The sequence below is a fragment of the Jaminaea rosea genome (assembly GCF_003144245.1).
Source record: "Jaminaea rosea strain MCA 5214 unplaced genomic scaffold BDZ90scaffold_8, whole genome shotgun sequence".
NCBI lineage: Eukaryota > Fungi > Basidiomycota > Exobasidiomycetes > Microstromatales > Jaminaea > Jaminaea rosea.
Genome location: NW_020289982.1, coordinates 15,331 through 30,500, shown reverse-complemented (window position 1 = coordinate 30,500; position 15,170 = coordinate 15,331). Strand labels below are relative to the sequence as shown.

Here is a 15,170-nt window from a genome sequence, read left to right as displayed (position 1 = left end):
AATAAATCGAAGAAAGGGATCGCTACAAGATCGAAAGAGGAGACTGTACTGTATATACACAACTTCAAGCTCGCTCCTCACTGTCTAAACCTCCGCCTCCCCCATCCTCATCGCGGCTACGGGTGGGCGGGACGAAGCTCCGATGGGCGAGGCAGACTCGGAGCCAGTAACGGTACGGAGCCAATCGCCTCGTGCACTGCCAGCCTCGACTGGCTCGTCTGACCCTGATCCTGACCCTGAGGTGGGCGAGACGGCTCGGGGTGTGACCTGCCCCTCCATCTCCATCTCCATTTCCGTCTCCATCAACTCGTCGATCTCCTCATCATCATCGACACCAGCCTCTTGCTTGACCGGAGGAAGTGCGGCAGTTTTCACCTCCCTCTCCTGCTGCTCCTGCTCAATCCCCCCACCCTGACGAGAAAGAAGCGCCTCGACCCTCTCAGGGAAATTGATGGCGACGAGCAAGGTTTTGATGAGCTGGACGTGCCTCCTTCTCGTCTCCAGTGACACATTTCCATTGCTGCTAGACTGAGCATGCGCAGCAGCAGCTGCGGCCGCTTCGGCAAGTCCGCGCAGCCCAGCGCCGGGACTGTTGGACTCGCCGGTGTTGCTGGCCGTAAGACCGAGGCGTGAGATCCGTTCCGACGCCTCAATCTCGTTCCCCTCCTCTTGACCAGCCCGCCTGGGCGAGGAAGAGCGGGACCTTGAAGCCGGGGGCGTAGAGCTGGAGGCGGACGCTTCGGACGCGACGGGTGAAGCGGCGCTTAGGCCCTCTGACTCGGTGTCGGTCGAGGACTGGCGCCAGTGCTGAAGGGGACGGTGCGTCAGGTCCGTCTCTGCGCTCAAGTTCGGATTGAGGATGGTCGAGATCGAGGGAAGACGCTGTGTGGTAATGCTGGAGGGGCGGGACGACGACTCTCCCGTGGCATTGACCAGGTTGGTCAGACTGGGGTAGAGGCCAGATGCCTTAATTGGTGCACTTCCACTGCCAACAGAGGCCTCCTCAGTCGCCGTTGCGTCGCGCATCGTAGCGTCGACCGCGGACGAGGACGAGGGCTTTGCGCGCATGAGTGGCTCGACGTGCCTAAAGTTGGCCGTGTTATCCTGACGGGCCAAGGTGGGCATGCTCCCCGGTCCGCGTGTGGTGCGAAGCGAGTCGAAGGAGAAGCTGGGCTGCCCCTGCTGCTGGTGATGGGGATGGGGGTACTGCTGGTGGTGGTGGTGCATCGCCTGCATCTGAGGCTGATGCGCGTACCCTGGGTACATGGGTGCGTGGCCATGGTGCTGCGGCTGCGCGAGGTGATGCTGAGTAGGCATCGTCGAGCTGAAAGCGGAGAGAGCAGCAGGTGCGGACTGGCGAGGCATGTTGGCGATGGGGCGCACGGGTGCGGCGTCGAAGTTGAAGATGCTCTCGTCGAAGCCCGGGATATTGGTCAACCCCATGGCGGCGAGGGACGAGGCGTCGAAGCTATTCGCCAGGTCGCTCGAGGGCGTCGACGTCGACGAAGAAGAGGAGGAGGCGGAGTGCATGGGCTGCATCGAGAGGTCGCGGGCGGCATTGTTGCCCAATTGAAGGAGGAAAGAATTGATCTCCGCTAGCTTGCTGGCGTCATTGGGAAGGGACGAGGAGAAGCCTTGGTGGTACTGCTGCTGCGGGACACTGCCCTGCGCTTGGCGTGATTGCGCATGCAGGTGCTGAGGCTGGGCCATCATGTGCTGCTGCTGCTGCTGCTGCTGCTGCACGGGCATCGAAGCGGAGAGCGAGCCCAAGCTATTGTTGTGGTTGTTGGTAGCCGACGGGTTGAAAAGTGCATTGAGCGTCGCATCATCGAACCCGGCACCAAAGGCGGCCGTAAGCCTATCAGCCATGACATCGTCGTAGCCCGTAGTCCTCTTACGCTTGGCATCCTCCATGATCCCGTTGACGCCCGAGAACAAGTCGTCGAGTCCGCGCTTCATACCCGCAGCCTGCGCAGAAGCCGAAGTTCCCTGCGAAAGGAAAGTGTACGAGTTTGGGTCTTCCTCTGCTTTTGCTCGCCCTTGATTGGCGAGGGAGAGGTATGAGTTGCCCGGCATACCCCCTGTATAGATGGGCTGCGGCTGCGAGTGGGACTGGTGTCCGGCCATGTAGACGCCATTGCTGCTGGGCGAGTGGGCGCTGGAGGGTGTCGACAAGTGTGAGGAGAGCGGGGAGAGGGAGGCATGCGAATTGTCACGACCTCCAGCACCACCACCACCAGCGGATGGCGAAGGCGTTGCTCCCCCTGCGACTACGTCCGACGAGAAGAAGATGGGGTGGCCATTGGCGCCCGTAGGAAAGTTGCCCGGTGCACTCTGGCGATGGTGAGGTGGTGGGGCGGGGTAAAGCTGAGACGCAGCGGCTGCCTGTTGATGCTGCTGTTGTTGTTGTTGTTGCCTGGCAGCATTCTGCTTTGCCTCTTCCTTTGCCGCAGCTACGGCCTGCTGCTTCTGAAGGCGTTGCTCTGCTTGCTTCTGCTGGTGGTCCTCGGTGTGAATGCGCTCGTGCTTGCGCAAGTCTTGTGGCTGTCAAGAGGCGTAGACTCAATGTGAGCGGACGGCAATCTCAGAAACGAATCTGCAAGTCTCGCGCTACTCACCCTCTTGAATGTCTTACCACAGGTGCCGCAGGAGTGAGGCTTCAAGGGTGTATGCACCCGAATGTGCGAAGTGATATGGTCCCTCTTCGCACACGTAACATCACAGTCGGTCCAATGGCAGGTGAGGCACAGGTTGTTCGTGCTCTTCCTCCCCACATGGTCGTTGCAGAGGTGCTGGTAGAGGATCTCCGGGTCGTCAAAGGTCAGGCGACACTGACCCCATCGACAGGTGACGACACTGCCAGGAGGCGAGGCGGAGCGGGTCGATGAAGCCGAGGAGGACGACATCGACGTGGACATGTGCGTTGAGTCCGCGCCTGGGGAGACGCCCATGGACATGTCCGAGGAGGAGGAGGAAGGGGTGAAGTAGGATTGAGACGTGCTGGTGGCCGTCAGAGGCTTGAGGTACGTCGTCATTACAGACGGACGCGCGAGTTGTGAGAGAATTGGTCGTGGACGATGTGTTATTGTTGTGGTCGTTTTGGTGGTGGTATCGACGAGAGATGAGGATGGAAGTGGTGCGTGTGGTGCAGAGGTGAGGTGAGATGAGATGAATACGACAGCGACGACTGAGGACGACGAATCGCGAGCAAAGCCAAAGCAGGGCTCACCACCTGGCACCTCGCTCAGTGCTCGGCGCCAAGCCCTCGGAGCGGCGAACCCCGCCACCGCACACGAGGCGGAAGGCACTGGGCCAGTGTGGAGAATTTGGCTGTGGGCCCACTGGCATCATTTGCTTGGCGCCAAGCCATCCATCCACCCGTTGTCCCTGTTGCTCGCACAACCCACAATGAGGCTGAATTTAGATGTGCGAAGCCACGTGAACATTCGATTCGATTGGCCGACGACGAGGAGCATCAACGCTGGGTCAGGGTCGAGCTTTACAGAGGGGTATGAGAGAGACTCGGGACGACGAGGGCGTGGCGAAAGCGTGGCTGTGCGGTACATGGAGTGCCGACGTCCGTCGTCGCGTGGCCCTAGCTTAGTCTACTCTATTCTTGCGCTGACGCTGACCGAGTGACCACCTCTCGCATGCCTTCAGCCCTCCAACTGTCGGCACGCAACGTCACGGTCATCAGCTGTCAATGAATCGGAAGCCATGCGCCCTCGCCCACGCCCACGCCCACTCACAGGGCAAATCGCCTTCCACTCCCCTCCCTCGGGGGCAGTCGCACACCCCTTGAATGGAACACTCTTGCATTGCTCCTCACCGCAATCACAGCTTGCACACGTACAGAGCTTCAGATCCCTTGCCTCAAAGGCGCTCTTGAACTCCTTGCACCCGCCATCCACATCGTTGAGCAGAGTCGTCTTTCGCGGATTGCCGGGGATGCTTCGCCAGGAGGAGGGATAGTCGAGCGGGCAGATAGAGACGGGGGAGGAGGTGCATCTGCCTAGCAGGACTGTTGCGCGGGTCGAGAGGAGGTGATGACGCGCTTGTGCGAGGCAGAAAGAGAAGAGGAGAAGGATGAGGGGACGCATGGCGCGCGTGAAGGGGGATGGATGGATGGACAAAGACGAGCAGATAGGACGACGTTGAGATCGTCGATACGAGGAGCATGCTGCTCTTTACGTCAGCGTCACGGCAGTACTGCTTGCGGCTCAACAGTGGGCGGTGACGGTAAGCGCGACAACGCTAGAGCCGTGCCGCCGCGTCACGGTCACGGTCACTGTCCCGATCGACGGCGATACTGCCGTACAGCATTGCAATGGCTGCGGGCACGCACGGAAGACGGGCCGTGAGAAGGCAGCATGCTGTCAGTGCGAATGGGAGTGAAGATTGCCGATCGCTCAGGAACAAGAGAGGCGCACATTGCAATACAACGGCTCGCCATTGAAAGCCACGCCACGGGGCTCCTTCTACTTACCTGCAAACGACGGCACAGCATTGCCACTGCCTCGGGCAAGGGCAAGCGCAAGGGGGCCAACGACGTGACGAAATGGACGATTTGCACTTCACTGGCTTGCGTCGCTCTTGTTCCTTCCTCACCACCATTGGCCCTCCAACTTTGAAAGTTCCCCTCACCATGCTCGCCAGACTCCTGTCCATCGCAACCATCTTCGCTTCCCTCGCCCTCCTTCCCTCCCTCGCCACGGGCAGCGGCATTGCCTCCATCCTCCTCGGGCACTGCAGCAAATCGACCGACACCTGCAATAAGGACGTCAAAGTTTACGGCGACCCGTCTTGGGATCAAGGCGTCCCCCAGAAAAATGACAAGGGAGAGGACAGCCCCTGCATCGGATTCAAGTCCATCTCTGAGTACAGCCTGAAGGTGTGCGCCTGCTCCAAATGCACGGGCTGTCCTGGATCGCAGTGCGAGGAGGCACCCAAGGATCGATGTGTTGGAGCTTTTGCTTCGGGGGTCTTCCATAGTATTTGTGCGGTGAGTACAGTACGGTCGCTGTGATGAGCATCGCTACTGAAGAGACTGACGAACCATCCGTCCCGCTATTCATTCAAGTCGAGCGTGCACTGAGCAGCAGCCACAGCAAGTCTGCAGCACGGTGCGGTGTGAGCTGCTTCTTTCGCCGGTCACTGAGTGGTACACGTACGCACGAGAGGGCGACGTGGTGTAGTGAGGCGCAAGGCAGATGTATGACGCCAAGCCTAGTCATGAGGCTAGGGATGAAAAAGTTTTAATACTGTTCCATCTCCCTGACCGAACAAAGAGCGTCTCACGATACTGTGCGCAGCTCAATCTCACCTCACGCAGTGGGCCAGCCCGGTTGGGCGAGCCTACGTGGATGAAGCTGCGGTATGACTCGCGCTGCCTTGCCCTCTGATTTTGACCGAACGATCTCTGAACTCAGACCCATGTGGCTCAGCATGATCTTCGTAAGCGGGACCGGGATGCAATCAAGGGATCCCAGGGTCGAGGGCAGACATCATAGTGGGCCGCGGGCGAGCGATCATCGTGGGCTGGGGGCCCAATCGTCGATGAGGATCGATTGCTGGACAAAGGGCAGCGATGGCATCGAGGGGTGTCAACCCTCTCACCCCGGGTGGGCGGCAGGGCGACCTTGAAGCGCTACAAAATGGGGCTTCGTGCAGTCTTCTGATCCCCTCCCTCTTCACTGCACCCGACTCGCAGCCCAGATTCACCGCAACCCAACCATGCTCCCCGTGTTCCACCTCCTCCTCCTCACCTTCCTGTTCAGCCTCCTATCCCTCCACCCCTCGCCCAGCCGCGCAGCCGAGCCCATCCGTCTAGGCGTGTGCACCTCATCCACCACGGGCTGCTCCTACGACCTAGACGTGTATGGCGACCCCAATGGGGATCAAGGCATCCCACCCACGGACAAGGCGGGCCACAATATCCCTTGCTTGAGCTTCAAGGCCCTCGTGTCCAACATCAAGGTGTGTGCCTGCGATAAATGCGCTAAGTGCCCCGCAGACCAGTGCAACGCTGTTGCTAATGGGGCTTGTGGGAGTAGCGGTTCGACTGGACAGTTTCGCAGCGTCTGCAAGGTGAGTGAGCTGTGAGCGAAGGGAGGCGAGAAGAGGAACAGGCAGGCAGGCTCACGAACAAGCCTGTGCGTCGCGCTGCTGCGGCGACTCCGCCAGAGTTCCATCACTTAAAGGCCAGCCCGAGACGCCACCGGCCAACGGCGACTCGCCATTGCCAAGCAAGCCAGGCTAGGGCTTCATCATCAAAGTCGGGGGCGGCCCGGTCGTCGACACCAAGCAGCTCGTCTCCTCGCCACAGAAGAACAATCAAGAGAGAAACAGGCGTGGGCCTTCCTTCCTCTTTCTCCTCTGATCCAAACTCACACTTCGACTCGAAGACGAAGAGATGAGAACATATCAATCGCGCTCGATCAAATCAATGTCTCATGCCCTCTCTCCCTCTCTCACCTGCCTTGCGTGACCCTTCTCGTCGTATCATCTGAGCTGAGTGATCACTCTTATCGCGCCCTGTCATGGCGAACCATCGGGGGTATCCACGGTCTTGGTACTCGTACTCGTACTCGAATGCCGTGGAGGCTGATGCCTGTCTGTGCGTGCGTACGTGGGGTCCCGACGATGACGGTAATTGATGACGCCAGTCGTACCACCTCTCGAGCCTGGGCAAATCGTAGGAGCAGACGATAACACCGACAAGACGCAAAGGGCCTAGACGACCTCAAAGCTAAGCTGTATCGATTCGATTCTACCTGGACTTTCTTGCCCTCATTCATCATCATGACATCGCGTACTCACGCAAGCTTATTCTTCCCTTTACCCAAGGGAGAATTGCATCCTCGTCTCCATCATCCTGCCTCTATCAACAAATCTCGAGCAGACCCCTCTAAGCAGCCTTCTTCGCGCTCCTCTCGCTCGCCTCCCTAATACGCCAGGTAAGCGCGTAAGTCTTGACGGCGTCCTCGTAGCTAGACAGGATGGGCGCGCTGCCTCTTCCCTTCTCAATGTTGTCGATGAGGTTCGAAACCTCGGAGAAGAAGGGGTCGTCCTGATTGTAGCGGATGACCTCTTCGTGGTCGTCACCGGGACGACGAAGGTAGAGGACGGGGGCGTTGTAGGCTGGCGTGTGGGCGGAAAAAGAGAGGTGGTCAGTATCAGGTGGGAGGGTTAAGTCGCGGCGTCGCCTACTTACGATCGACCAAGCGCAGCTGGTAACCATCAGCAATCACGTCAATCTCCGTCGCATAGTTGAACCCTTGCAACGCAACCGCGTGCGTCAGACTGCCCACCGCTCCGCTCTCGTACTTCCACGTCGCGCAGGTAATCCTCGGAATACGGTCCTCCTCTCCAATCTTGGCTTCATCGATGGGCATCTTGCTGAGCTTTCCCGCCGGCTCAAAGTGCTCAAGCGAATGGGCCATGACCGTATCGAGGTCGACTTCTCCACCAAAGTAGCGGGAAAGGTCACAGAAGTGGGTGGCTTGCTCTACGATAGGGCCGCACGAGAGGGACTTTGTCCACCAGTCGGCCTTGGCTGTGTGCTCGTAGGCCATGATGTAACGGGCGTTGGTGGCCATGACCTTCAGGTTGTTCTCCTCGAGGATTCTGGTGCGCAGGCGTGCGGGCAAGCACTTCAGTCAGCCATTCGCTCCCCCATCCATCATCCTCACCGCCACGCAAGGCGAACTCACTGCTTCATCTTCTGCACGACCTTGAGATAGCGCAGCATGTACCCCACGCTCACGAGGTTGTTAGCGTCCTCGAGTCGCTTGGCAACGGCAAAGGCCTCGTCCACCGGACCGGTAGAGACGGGCTTCTCGATAAAGATGGCCGTCTCCGGGAAGTTCTCAACGAGGTGACGCTCCAAGTCCCTTCCTGCCTGCTCGCGTCCACGGAAGGCGGGAGGCGAGCCGACCCAGAAGGCTCTGCAGGTGAGCGAGTGCGGATGGAGGAGGGGAAGGGAGGAGTCAGACGGGGGCATCGTGAGAAGATCAGGTCAGGGAAAGCAGGGAGCGCAACGCACTGTGGCTCCTGTTCCTTTGGCCTATTCTTGCAATAATCCTCAAAGCTATTGTAGACGACGGTATCCTTGTATGCACTAAGCACGAACGAATTCCTCTTGATAGTAAGCGCCGCATCCGCCCTCTGGCTCGAAGGGTCAATGAGTGCCACGACCTTTAGGCGTGGGCCGAGCTTGTGCTCGAGGCGGAAGGAATGGTTCCAGGGCCCTTCGTCGGAACCGAAGTTGATGTTGCCCGCGCCGACTATGACGACGTTGAAGTCCTTGCCGGGAGCGGGGGGCTCTTGCTTGTCCATGGCGGTTACGGCCTGGAGATGTGGTGGAGTGAGTGAATGAGTGAGTAAGTGGAGGGAGAGCAGTGTAGGGGAGTGAACTCACATTGGGGTCAAACTCGGGGCTGCCCACGGGAGCGTTGGGAGTGCTGGCATAGAATCGTTGTTGGCCTTTGAGGGCGGTAGGAGCGGCGAGGCGGGCCAGGCTCATCGACCTAGGAGCGGCGGTTGTGGTTGCGGTTGCGATTGCGCTGGCGGTGCTAAAGCGGGCAGCCTGCCAGCCTCGAGGGGCAGAGCGAGCCAGAACGTTACGGAGCATGGCGCGGTCTAGTGAGAATGGTGAGTGGTGAGTGATGGTGGTAGTAGCAAAGGCAAGAAGGAAAGCGGCGAGATACGTGTTGCTTTGCTTTTCCTCACATCGATGTGAGGTCGGAGCGTTGCTTGCTTGCTTGCGCGCGAACTTGACTTGCTGACCCAGGCTCGCTGCTCTATCCTCGCTGCTCCCGCTCGCCCGCTGGCGTGGTGCGATGCGCACGGACCTGGTTCAGGCACCAGAGCCCAGCCCAGCAGGGCGGTTGAGCGGCACGGCCAGCAAAGATGCGGCGCCGGACGTCAGTGTGACGGCGACTTGCATTCGACGTCGACCACAGAGAGAGAGGGCCACGGACAGACGGCAGCGGCGCGAGCGGCAGGCAAGGGGGGCCGGAGGCCAAGGGAGGGGATGGGAAGGGGATGAGAATGGTAGCACAGCGATGAGTGGTCGGCTCGCCGTTGCCTGAGCGAGCAGTGGCAGGGGAAAAGGCTATCAATGATGAGTGGGGCAATGACAGCTTGCTTGCTTGCCTGCCTGCTTGTCTGCTTGCTTTCAACTTCATCTCGTCGTTCGTGCAACTTTGCAATCTCGTGCCTGACATCCCGCGTCGTCGTTGCCGCGCGCTGTTCCGTGTCTCATCTTTTGTCGACCTAACCATCAATCATCTCCCTCTTCTCTCACCATTCACCCACACCTACCTCCGCGCCACCTCCACGCCTCCGCCCCACACTGCTACCTCATCTTTCCCCACACTCCTTGACCAACACCAACACCAACACCAACAAAGACAATGTCCACGTCCACCTCCACGTCCGCCCCCGGCATCCCAACGCTCACGCTCAACCCTTTAGCCCCGCTCTCCACCCGCATCCTCTCCCTCTCCGGCTTCCCCCCCGAGCTCAAGACTAGGGACATCCAAGCCGTGTTCAGCCCCTGGGAGGACGATTCGGGTGGCTTCAAGATCAAATGGTTGGACGACACCAATGCCCTCGTCATATTCAATGATGCAGCCGTAGGTGCGTGCCTTCCCCTCACCCTCACTCGTTAGCAGCCTGCGTGCTCACTCGTCCCCCCGCCTCGACACTCTCGCCACGCACGCAGCCAAACGCGCCTACCTATCAACACTCCTCTCCCCTCCCCCCTCCCTCATGACATCAGCAGGCGTCGCAGCAAAAGTACGCCCTTACTCCGGCGAGGACGCCCAAGACATCATAGCCTCGGTGCAGAATCGATCCCGCTCGCGCAGTACGGCGCAAGGAGGGCCTGGGGCTCAACCAGCGTACGGGGCGTCGGGTGGCAACGAGGATGGTCAGACTCAACTAGGCCTGGGGGGTAGTAGTAGTAGCCCAAAGAAGAGCCACTCCCCCGCCTTCCCCGCCCCGACAGCCGTACCCTTACCTGCTGCCAACTCCTCTCGCCCCACCAGTACCACTACCAACAACTCGACCAACCACGCCGCCAGGGGGCATCGCCGACATCCCTCATCGACCTCGACCCTCCCCGCCAAACCTGTCGCCGCAGCACTCTTCGATGCGGCGCAGGGTGGCCCTTCTCCCGCGAGACATCTTGCCAACGCCGCTGCCGCGGAAAAGGAGAGAGAGAGGGCTGTGGCGAATGAGACGGTCAATGAGGAGGAGGAGGAGCAGCAGAAGGAGGGAAGGGAGAAGGGGGATGTAGGGAGTGGAGAGGTCAAGGCCTCGGCGTAGCTGAGCTGCTACTGCGCTGTCTCAGTTTGATCGAAAGAGGTGGGGATGTGATGGGACTGGCTTGCCTAGACTTGGAAGAGCGCCATCTTCTCCGCCTCAGTCTCGCCCTCGCCCACGCCTCACGCCTCATGCTACCAATGCTGCCCGCGATAATCGTTTCTCGTTCTCACTGCTCTGCTGTACCATTAAGACTATCAAGATGCCAAATACAATTCCAGAGCTTCAATCACTGTATCACACTGCACGGCACGGCCGAGAGGCACAGCTATGATTTGCCGCCTACGACAGCATAATCGCCCGCTGCGCCCTCTACTTATCGCCGCTACTCAGCTTGTCCTTAATGTTCTGCCCGGCATCTAGAAACGGCGTAACGCGATCGCGGCAACGACGAAAGGGAAGCGCAAAGGGATAAATCGGCCAATCAGCATTCTACCCGTACGTAGTCGCCCGCCTTTTCCCATCACTCACGTTTAATCTTGGTACTAATCCCATCAACACCCTCCGCCCCCTTCTCATCCACATCCCCGCTCCCACCATCCAAAGTTGCCCCACCCCCAGGCTTGGTACTGCCTCCACCAACACCGGCATTGAATCCCATTCCAGGCTTATCGGCCTCCCCCCCTCCTCCACCGTCGAGCCCCTCGGCCAGACCTTTGCTCTCGTCGAGGTTGCCACGACCCCCAGAGAGGCCCTCGGAGTGCTTGGTCGAGTAGTCCTGAGCCCCGCCGTCCACTGCGAGACCTTCACCGCCGTGGCCGTGAGTGGATTGGTAGACCGATTGGTCGTAGGAGCCAGCGCCGCCTGATAGGCCTGTGCGAGGCGAGGAGTGAGGGTTGAGGGATCGGGAGAGTGAGTGAGTGAGTGAGTGAGCGAGTGCGCATTGAGATCAGGCGCAGGTGGGGTGAGGCAAGAGAGAGAGACGTACCTGATGACATGGTGAGTGTGTGTGTGTCGAGAGAGAGAGAGAGGGAGTTGCAATAGGCGAAGTTGAGATGGAGAGAGTTGGTTGATGATGCTACATGTGTGGATGACAAGAACTATATAACAGGACTTGCGTGGGGACAAGAGAACTCGGCATTTGGCCGCTTCGCCGCTGCAGCGTCATCATCGCCGCCTGCCGCCTCGTCTGTCTGCCGGCGGGTGTCGCGGGGCAGATGCGGGGGTGGAGGTTCCCCGGCGTGTGAGCAGAGCAGAGCAGAGCGGAGAAGGCAGAGCGTGGACTCCGCTCACAATGCTCATCGCGATCGCGATACCGCGTTGCCCGCCGTCGCTCCTCCCCTTCCTGCTCGTGTCCCACCTCTCCCTCTTCCTGACCCTCTACCGCGCTTCTTCCCCCCATTGAGATCCCTAGTAATAAATCCCCAAAGTGCCCGTCCAGGCTCCGTCCCAATCAACTCCTGTATATCCGCCTCTTCCAACCCCTCGCCCTCGCCCTCTTCCTCCTCTTCCTCACCATCTCCAACCCCCGCGCAAAGCTCTCGCAGATCGCGCACGCTATTCATGACATGTCGCACATTCTTCGTCGTTATCCCAGGCATGGCAAGAAGCATATCCTGCGGCGTGAGGTTGAACGAGGATTCATACTCGCCCGTCCCTGCCACTCCTGCCCCTCCTGCCCCTCCCGCCCCTGCCCCTGCTCCTTCGCCGCTCGTCGTGCTGAGCCCGATAGCCGCCACCTTGACCGGGTCGGGTTCATCGTAGGTAGTCTTTAGCTCGGAGAATATATCCGCCGTATGGTAGGGGGAGGAGGACCAAATGATCCTCAGACGCGGGAAGGAGATGGTTAGCATAACCAGCTTGGTCTGTACGTCGATTTCCGTCGGATCCTTTGCGTTTGAGCCGCTTCCCTTGCTTGTAGTCGTGGAAGACGAGGAAGAGGATGAGGAACCACCGCCGCCTCCGCCGCCGCCGGCGGGCGTCTTTACCATGCTTTGCATGGCGAAGGCCTTATCCTGCGGGAACTCGATGAGGAGGATAGGGTGAAGGTAGTGCACGCTCATTGTCTCGCATTGAGCGTAGAGTCTCCCCGAGTTGAAGGACTGGATGAGGTCGGGCAAGCTCTTACGCTCGACGCACATCTCTGGGCTGAGGATGTAGTCACCGACCTGGAGGGTGCAGGGCACGACTTTGATTCCAGCAGCGTAGAGCATGGGAGGGAGGGAGCTCTTGAACTCTCGCATGTCCACCACGATCGTCGGCGGAAGAGAGGTGACGCCGCGTTGCCCCCCAGCATTGCGAGAGTTGATACTGCGGAGTAATCGATCATTCCCATCTTCCTGGGCGGGGCGCCCATCCTGGATCGGCAAGGCCATAATGCTCTTCTCCCTGATCAACTTCTCAAAGGCCTCCTTCTCCCTTCGCAGACTACTCAAGTAGCGCTGCTCCTCTACACTCTCGGCGTACAGGAGAAAGTACACCCGAGGGTTCGCGCCCACCGTACTGGCGCGATAGAGCTCTACACGCCGGACGAAGGAAGGGTCCGGATCGTACATGATGATGAAGCGCGGCCGGAGTTCGCGGAGGACATTGTCGTCGTCGTCGTTGCGGTAGGGGCGGATGATAACGAGGGAGTCTGTGTCGAGAACGCCGAAGTAGTTGTCGAAGTCTACTTGGGTGAAGGCGGCTTGATCCCCTTCTAGATGGTCGAGCGGGGGGAGAGCGGATGTCGATGCTGCTGCTACAGCTTGGGCTTCATCCGGGATTGCAGTGATTCCGTCGTCGTCGTCGTCGACCTCCTCTGCTGCAGCTCGCATCAAGCCCTCCCCATCTTGCCCCGCCTCGTCGTCTTCGTCTTCGTGCTCGGCAACGATGCCCATTGCCCGCTCATAGAACCCAGCAACATCTGCCGCCTCCCCCTCAAGAGCGTCATTTGGCGTCTCGTTCCCATTCGCTCCCCGGCCCCCACCACCACCACTACCACTCCCAACCATCCCCCCGCCTCTCTGTCTCCTCCGCTTATTCGGAGGGCCCGCCCCTCTCTCCCACACCTCCTTGCGCTTCAACGCATCGCTCATAGCGGTATTAGTCGCCACGCTCGGCCCGCTCCCCTTGGCAATGGGAGCTACCTTGCCCTGATTGGCCAGCTTCAGATTAGCATTGAGCCGCCCAACGGCAGCCTTGTGCTCAAAATGTCCCCTCAGCTTCTGGCGTAACATCTTGCGACCCGGTACAAACTCTCCCCCTTCCTCCTCCACCTGCTCCTGCCCCACCTTGAGTGCCCCCATACTCGAGAGGAACCACCGAACCTGCCGCGCGCTGCGTTGCCCATTTGTCATGATGAGGATCGTGTTGTTGGGGGAAATGTCCTTCTCCTCTGTGAAGGAAAGGTGTTGCTCTATCTCGTCTAGGACCTCCCGTAGGAGATGCCATTTGGGCTGTTCCTCCAATACGGGGGTGATGCCCGGTGGGAGCCATTTGGGCGCCCATGCGTGAGAGGAGGAAGCAGCAGCACCGCCAGCCGCTTCGATCTCGTCTTCATCCTCGTCCACGCCCCCAGCCCCATCTCCGTGCTGCACTCGGGGCTCAGTGGTAGTGGCGTTCGAGTCTACTTTACCCAGATAAGCGCGCGCCCTCGCTGTGTTGAAGACGACGTTGCTTGCCTCGAGGTTCCACCAGTAAGGCTGCTCTCCCCCAGCCCCTACCGCCGCGCCCCTCGACATCTCGAGGTACTCATGAAAGTCGACTGCGTCATAAGAGATGAGGTAATCGAGGAGGCTTCGTAGCTCCTTGAGGTCGCGCGCGAGTCGACGAGTCTTTGCGCTCAGCGTGTGCCAGACGGGCTGGAGCTGTCGATCCACCAAGTAGTCGAAGGCGAGGAATAGCGCATTTTCCACCGAATACCCACCATCGTCGTCGCCGCCACCTACGTCTAGGGTGGCGACGGCCTTCTTGAGCTCGGTGAGGGTGGCCTCAAGACACTCGACTATGGCCGTTTGGATCATGCGCATCGAGCGACTCAGAGGTTGGTGCAGCTCGACGACGTCTGCCTTGCGTTGGCCTAGATCGCGGATGACGCTTTTGTGGAAACGAGGGTAGAGGTCCACTCGCCTGATGCGCAGCTTTGTGAGGACGGTCTGGAGTGGGGCGAGGCCGAGGGAGAAGTGGGTTACGTTGTCCGAGAAGGCTTTGAGGAAGCCCTGTGCGCGAGAGAGGGCCGCGGGGGTTTGTAAGATTAGCATATATGGACTTATGATGAGAAGATGAGAGTCTGCGCCACACCGCACGCACGTCCTGATTACGATCCCTGTAAACTCCCGCAATGAATGCCTCATTCGACTCGGGCGTAACGCTCTCTGCGTGCAGAAAGACGATGCCCGTAACCAGCTCAATGGGCACCGTCTCATTCAACATGTCCGTAATCAAGATCTGACTCGTAACGCTCAGTAGCCCTCCCTGGGCGTACATCCCTTTCCTCTTCGCCTGACTCGTCTCATACCCTACGGCTCTCAACCCGGGTTTGCGCACGCCCAGCGTGGTCAGCTCCTCGGAGAGACCGGCCTCCTCGCTCCCCTGCGCGTTGACGAGGAGAACGAGGTTGGTGGGGGCGTCGTAGATTTTGAGGATGTGAGCCACGATTGTGCGCAGTCCAAGACCCCGGGCTAGGATGAGGAGAGCGTCCCCTTCGTCTAGGGGCTCGTCGTCTGCAGGGACGAGGGAGCGGATGAGGGTGCGGGCAAAGGGGAGGAGGAGGGAGGACGAGGACGACGAGGAGGCAGCAGCAGATGATTGGCCATCCGCCTCTCCCCTTGCGGGCGGCATGGCAGGGACAGCGAAGGCGAGGGCGAAGTGATGGGATGGGACCAAAGGAAAGATGAAATGAATTGCTCTGACGAATCCAA

General features: G+C 59.7%; 8 protein-coding genes across 8 annotated transcripts; 3 read left to right on the top strand and 5 right to left on the bottom strand.

Annotated features, from left to right (window-relative positions):
* Positions 1 to 84: 84 nt before the first annotated feature.
* Positions 85 to 3,206, bottom strand: BDZ90DRAFT_279907 (hypothetical protein; the record flags this gene model as incomplete). Its single annotated transcript, XM_025509222.1, has 2 exons — positions 2,619 to 3,206; positions 85 to 2,544 (listed from the first exon to the last, which is right to left on the bottom strand). Exons 1-2 carry the CDS (start codon positions 3,033 to 3,035, stop codon positions 85 to 87), a joined length of 2,877 nt encoding a protein of 958 aa, XP_025361580.1. The 5' UTR covers positions 3,036 to 3,206.
* Positions 3,207 to 3,436: 230 nt separating this feature from the next.
* Positions 3,437 to 4,106, bottom strand: BDZ90DRAFT_232549 (hypothetical protein). The gene has a single exon (XM_025506296.1). The coding sequence runs from the start codon at positions 4,098 to 4,100 to the stop codon at positions 3,657 to 3,659; it is 444 nt and encodes a 147-aa protein (XP_025361579.1). The 5' UTR covers positions 4,101 to 4,106; the 3' UTR covers positions 3,437 to 3,656.
* A 539-nt stretch (positions 4,107 to 4,645) lies between these two features.
* On the top strand, positions 4,646 to 5,402 carry BDZ90DRAFT_227289 (hypothetical protein; the record flags this gene model as incomplete). Its single annotated transcript, XM_025504748.1, has 2 exons — positions 4,646 to 5,002; positions 5,313 to 5,402. The coding sequence occupies 2 exons, from the start codon at positions 4,646 to 4,648 to the stop codon at positions 5,400 to 5,402; spliced, it is 447 nt and encodes a 148-aa protein (XP_025361578.1).
* A 15-nt stretch (positions 5,403 to 5,417) lies between these two features.
* BDZ90DRAFT_232544 (hypothetical protein) lies at positions 5,418 to 6,459 on the top strand. The gene is made up of 2 exons (XM_025506295.1): positions 5,418 to 6,087; positions 6,184 to 6,459. Exons 1-2 carry the CDS (start codon positions 5,734 to 5,736, stop codon positions 6,196 to 6,198), a joined length of 369 nt encoding a protein of 122 aa, XP_025361577.1. The 5' UTR covers positions 5,418 to 5,733; the 3' UTR covers positions 6,199 to 6,459.
* A 338-nt stretch (positions 6,460 to 6,797) lies between these two features.
* BDZ90DRAFT_232541 (hypothetical protein) lies at positions 6,798 to 8,677 on the bottom strand. Its single transcript, XM_025506294.1, has 5 exons — positions 8,420 to 8,677; positions 8,045 to 8,349; positions 7,713 to 7,946; positions 7,214 to 7,626; positions 6,798 to 7,140 (listed from the first exon to the last, which is right to left on the bottom strand). The coding sequence occupies exons 1-5, from the start codon at positions 8,630 to 8,632 to the stop codon at positions 6,908 to 6,910; spliced, it is 1,398 nt and encodes a 465-aa protein (XP_025361576.1). The 5' UTR covers positions 8,633 to 8,677; the 3' UTR covers positions 6,798 to 6,907.
* Positions 8,678 to 9,179: 502 nt separating this feature from the next.
* On the top strand, positions 9,180 to 10,574 carry BDZ90DRAFT_274850 (hypothetical protein). Its single transcript, XM_025508852.1, has 2 exons — positions 9,180 to 9,642; positions 9,728 to 10,574. The coding sequence occupies exons 1-2, from the start codon at positions 9,417 to 9,419 to the stop codon at positions 10,330 to 10,332; spliced, it is 831 nt and encodes a 276-aa protein (XP_025361575.1). The 5' UTR covers positions 9,180 to 9,416; the 3' UTR covers positions 10,333 to 10,574.
* Positions 10,466 to 11,465, bottom strand: BDZ90DRAFT_182505 (hypothetical protein). Its single transcript, XM_025503790.1, has 3 exons — positions 11,258 to 11,465; positions 10,801 to 11,142; positions 10,466 to 10,688 (listed from the first exon to the last, which is right to left on the bottom strand). Exons 1-3 carry the CDS (start codon positions 11,265 to 11,267, stop codon positions 10,642 to 10,644), a joined length of 399 nt encoding a protein of 132 aa, XP_025361574.1. The 5' UTR covers positions 11,268 to 11,465; the 3' UTR covers positions 10,466 to 10,641.
* A 102-nt stretch (positions 11,466 to 11,567) lies between these two features.
* Positions 11,568 to 15,090, bottom strand: BDZ90DRAFT_260642 (hypothetical protein; the record flags this gene model as incomplete). The annotated part of the gene is made up of 2 exons (XM_025508273.1): positions 11,568 to 14,468; positions 14,560 to 15,090. The coding sequence occupies 2 exons, from the start codon at positions 15,088 to 15,090 to the stop codon at positions 11,568 to 11,570; spliced, it is 3,432 nt and encodes a 1,143-aa protein (XP_025361573.1).
* Between the last annotated feature and the right edge of the window lie 80 nt (positions 15,091 to 15,170).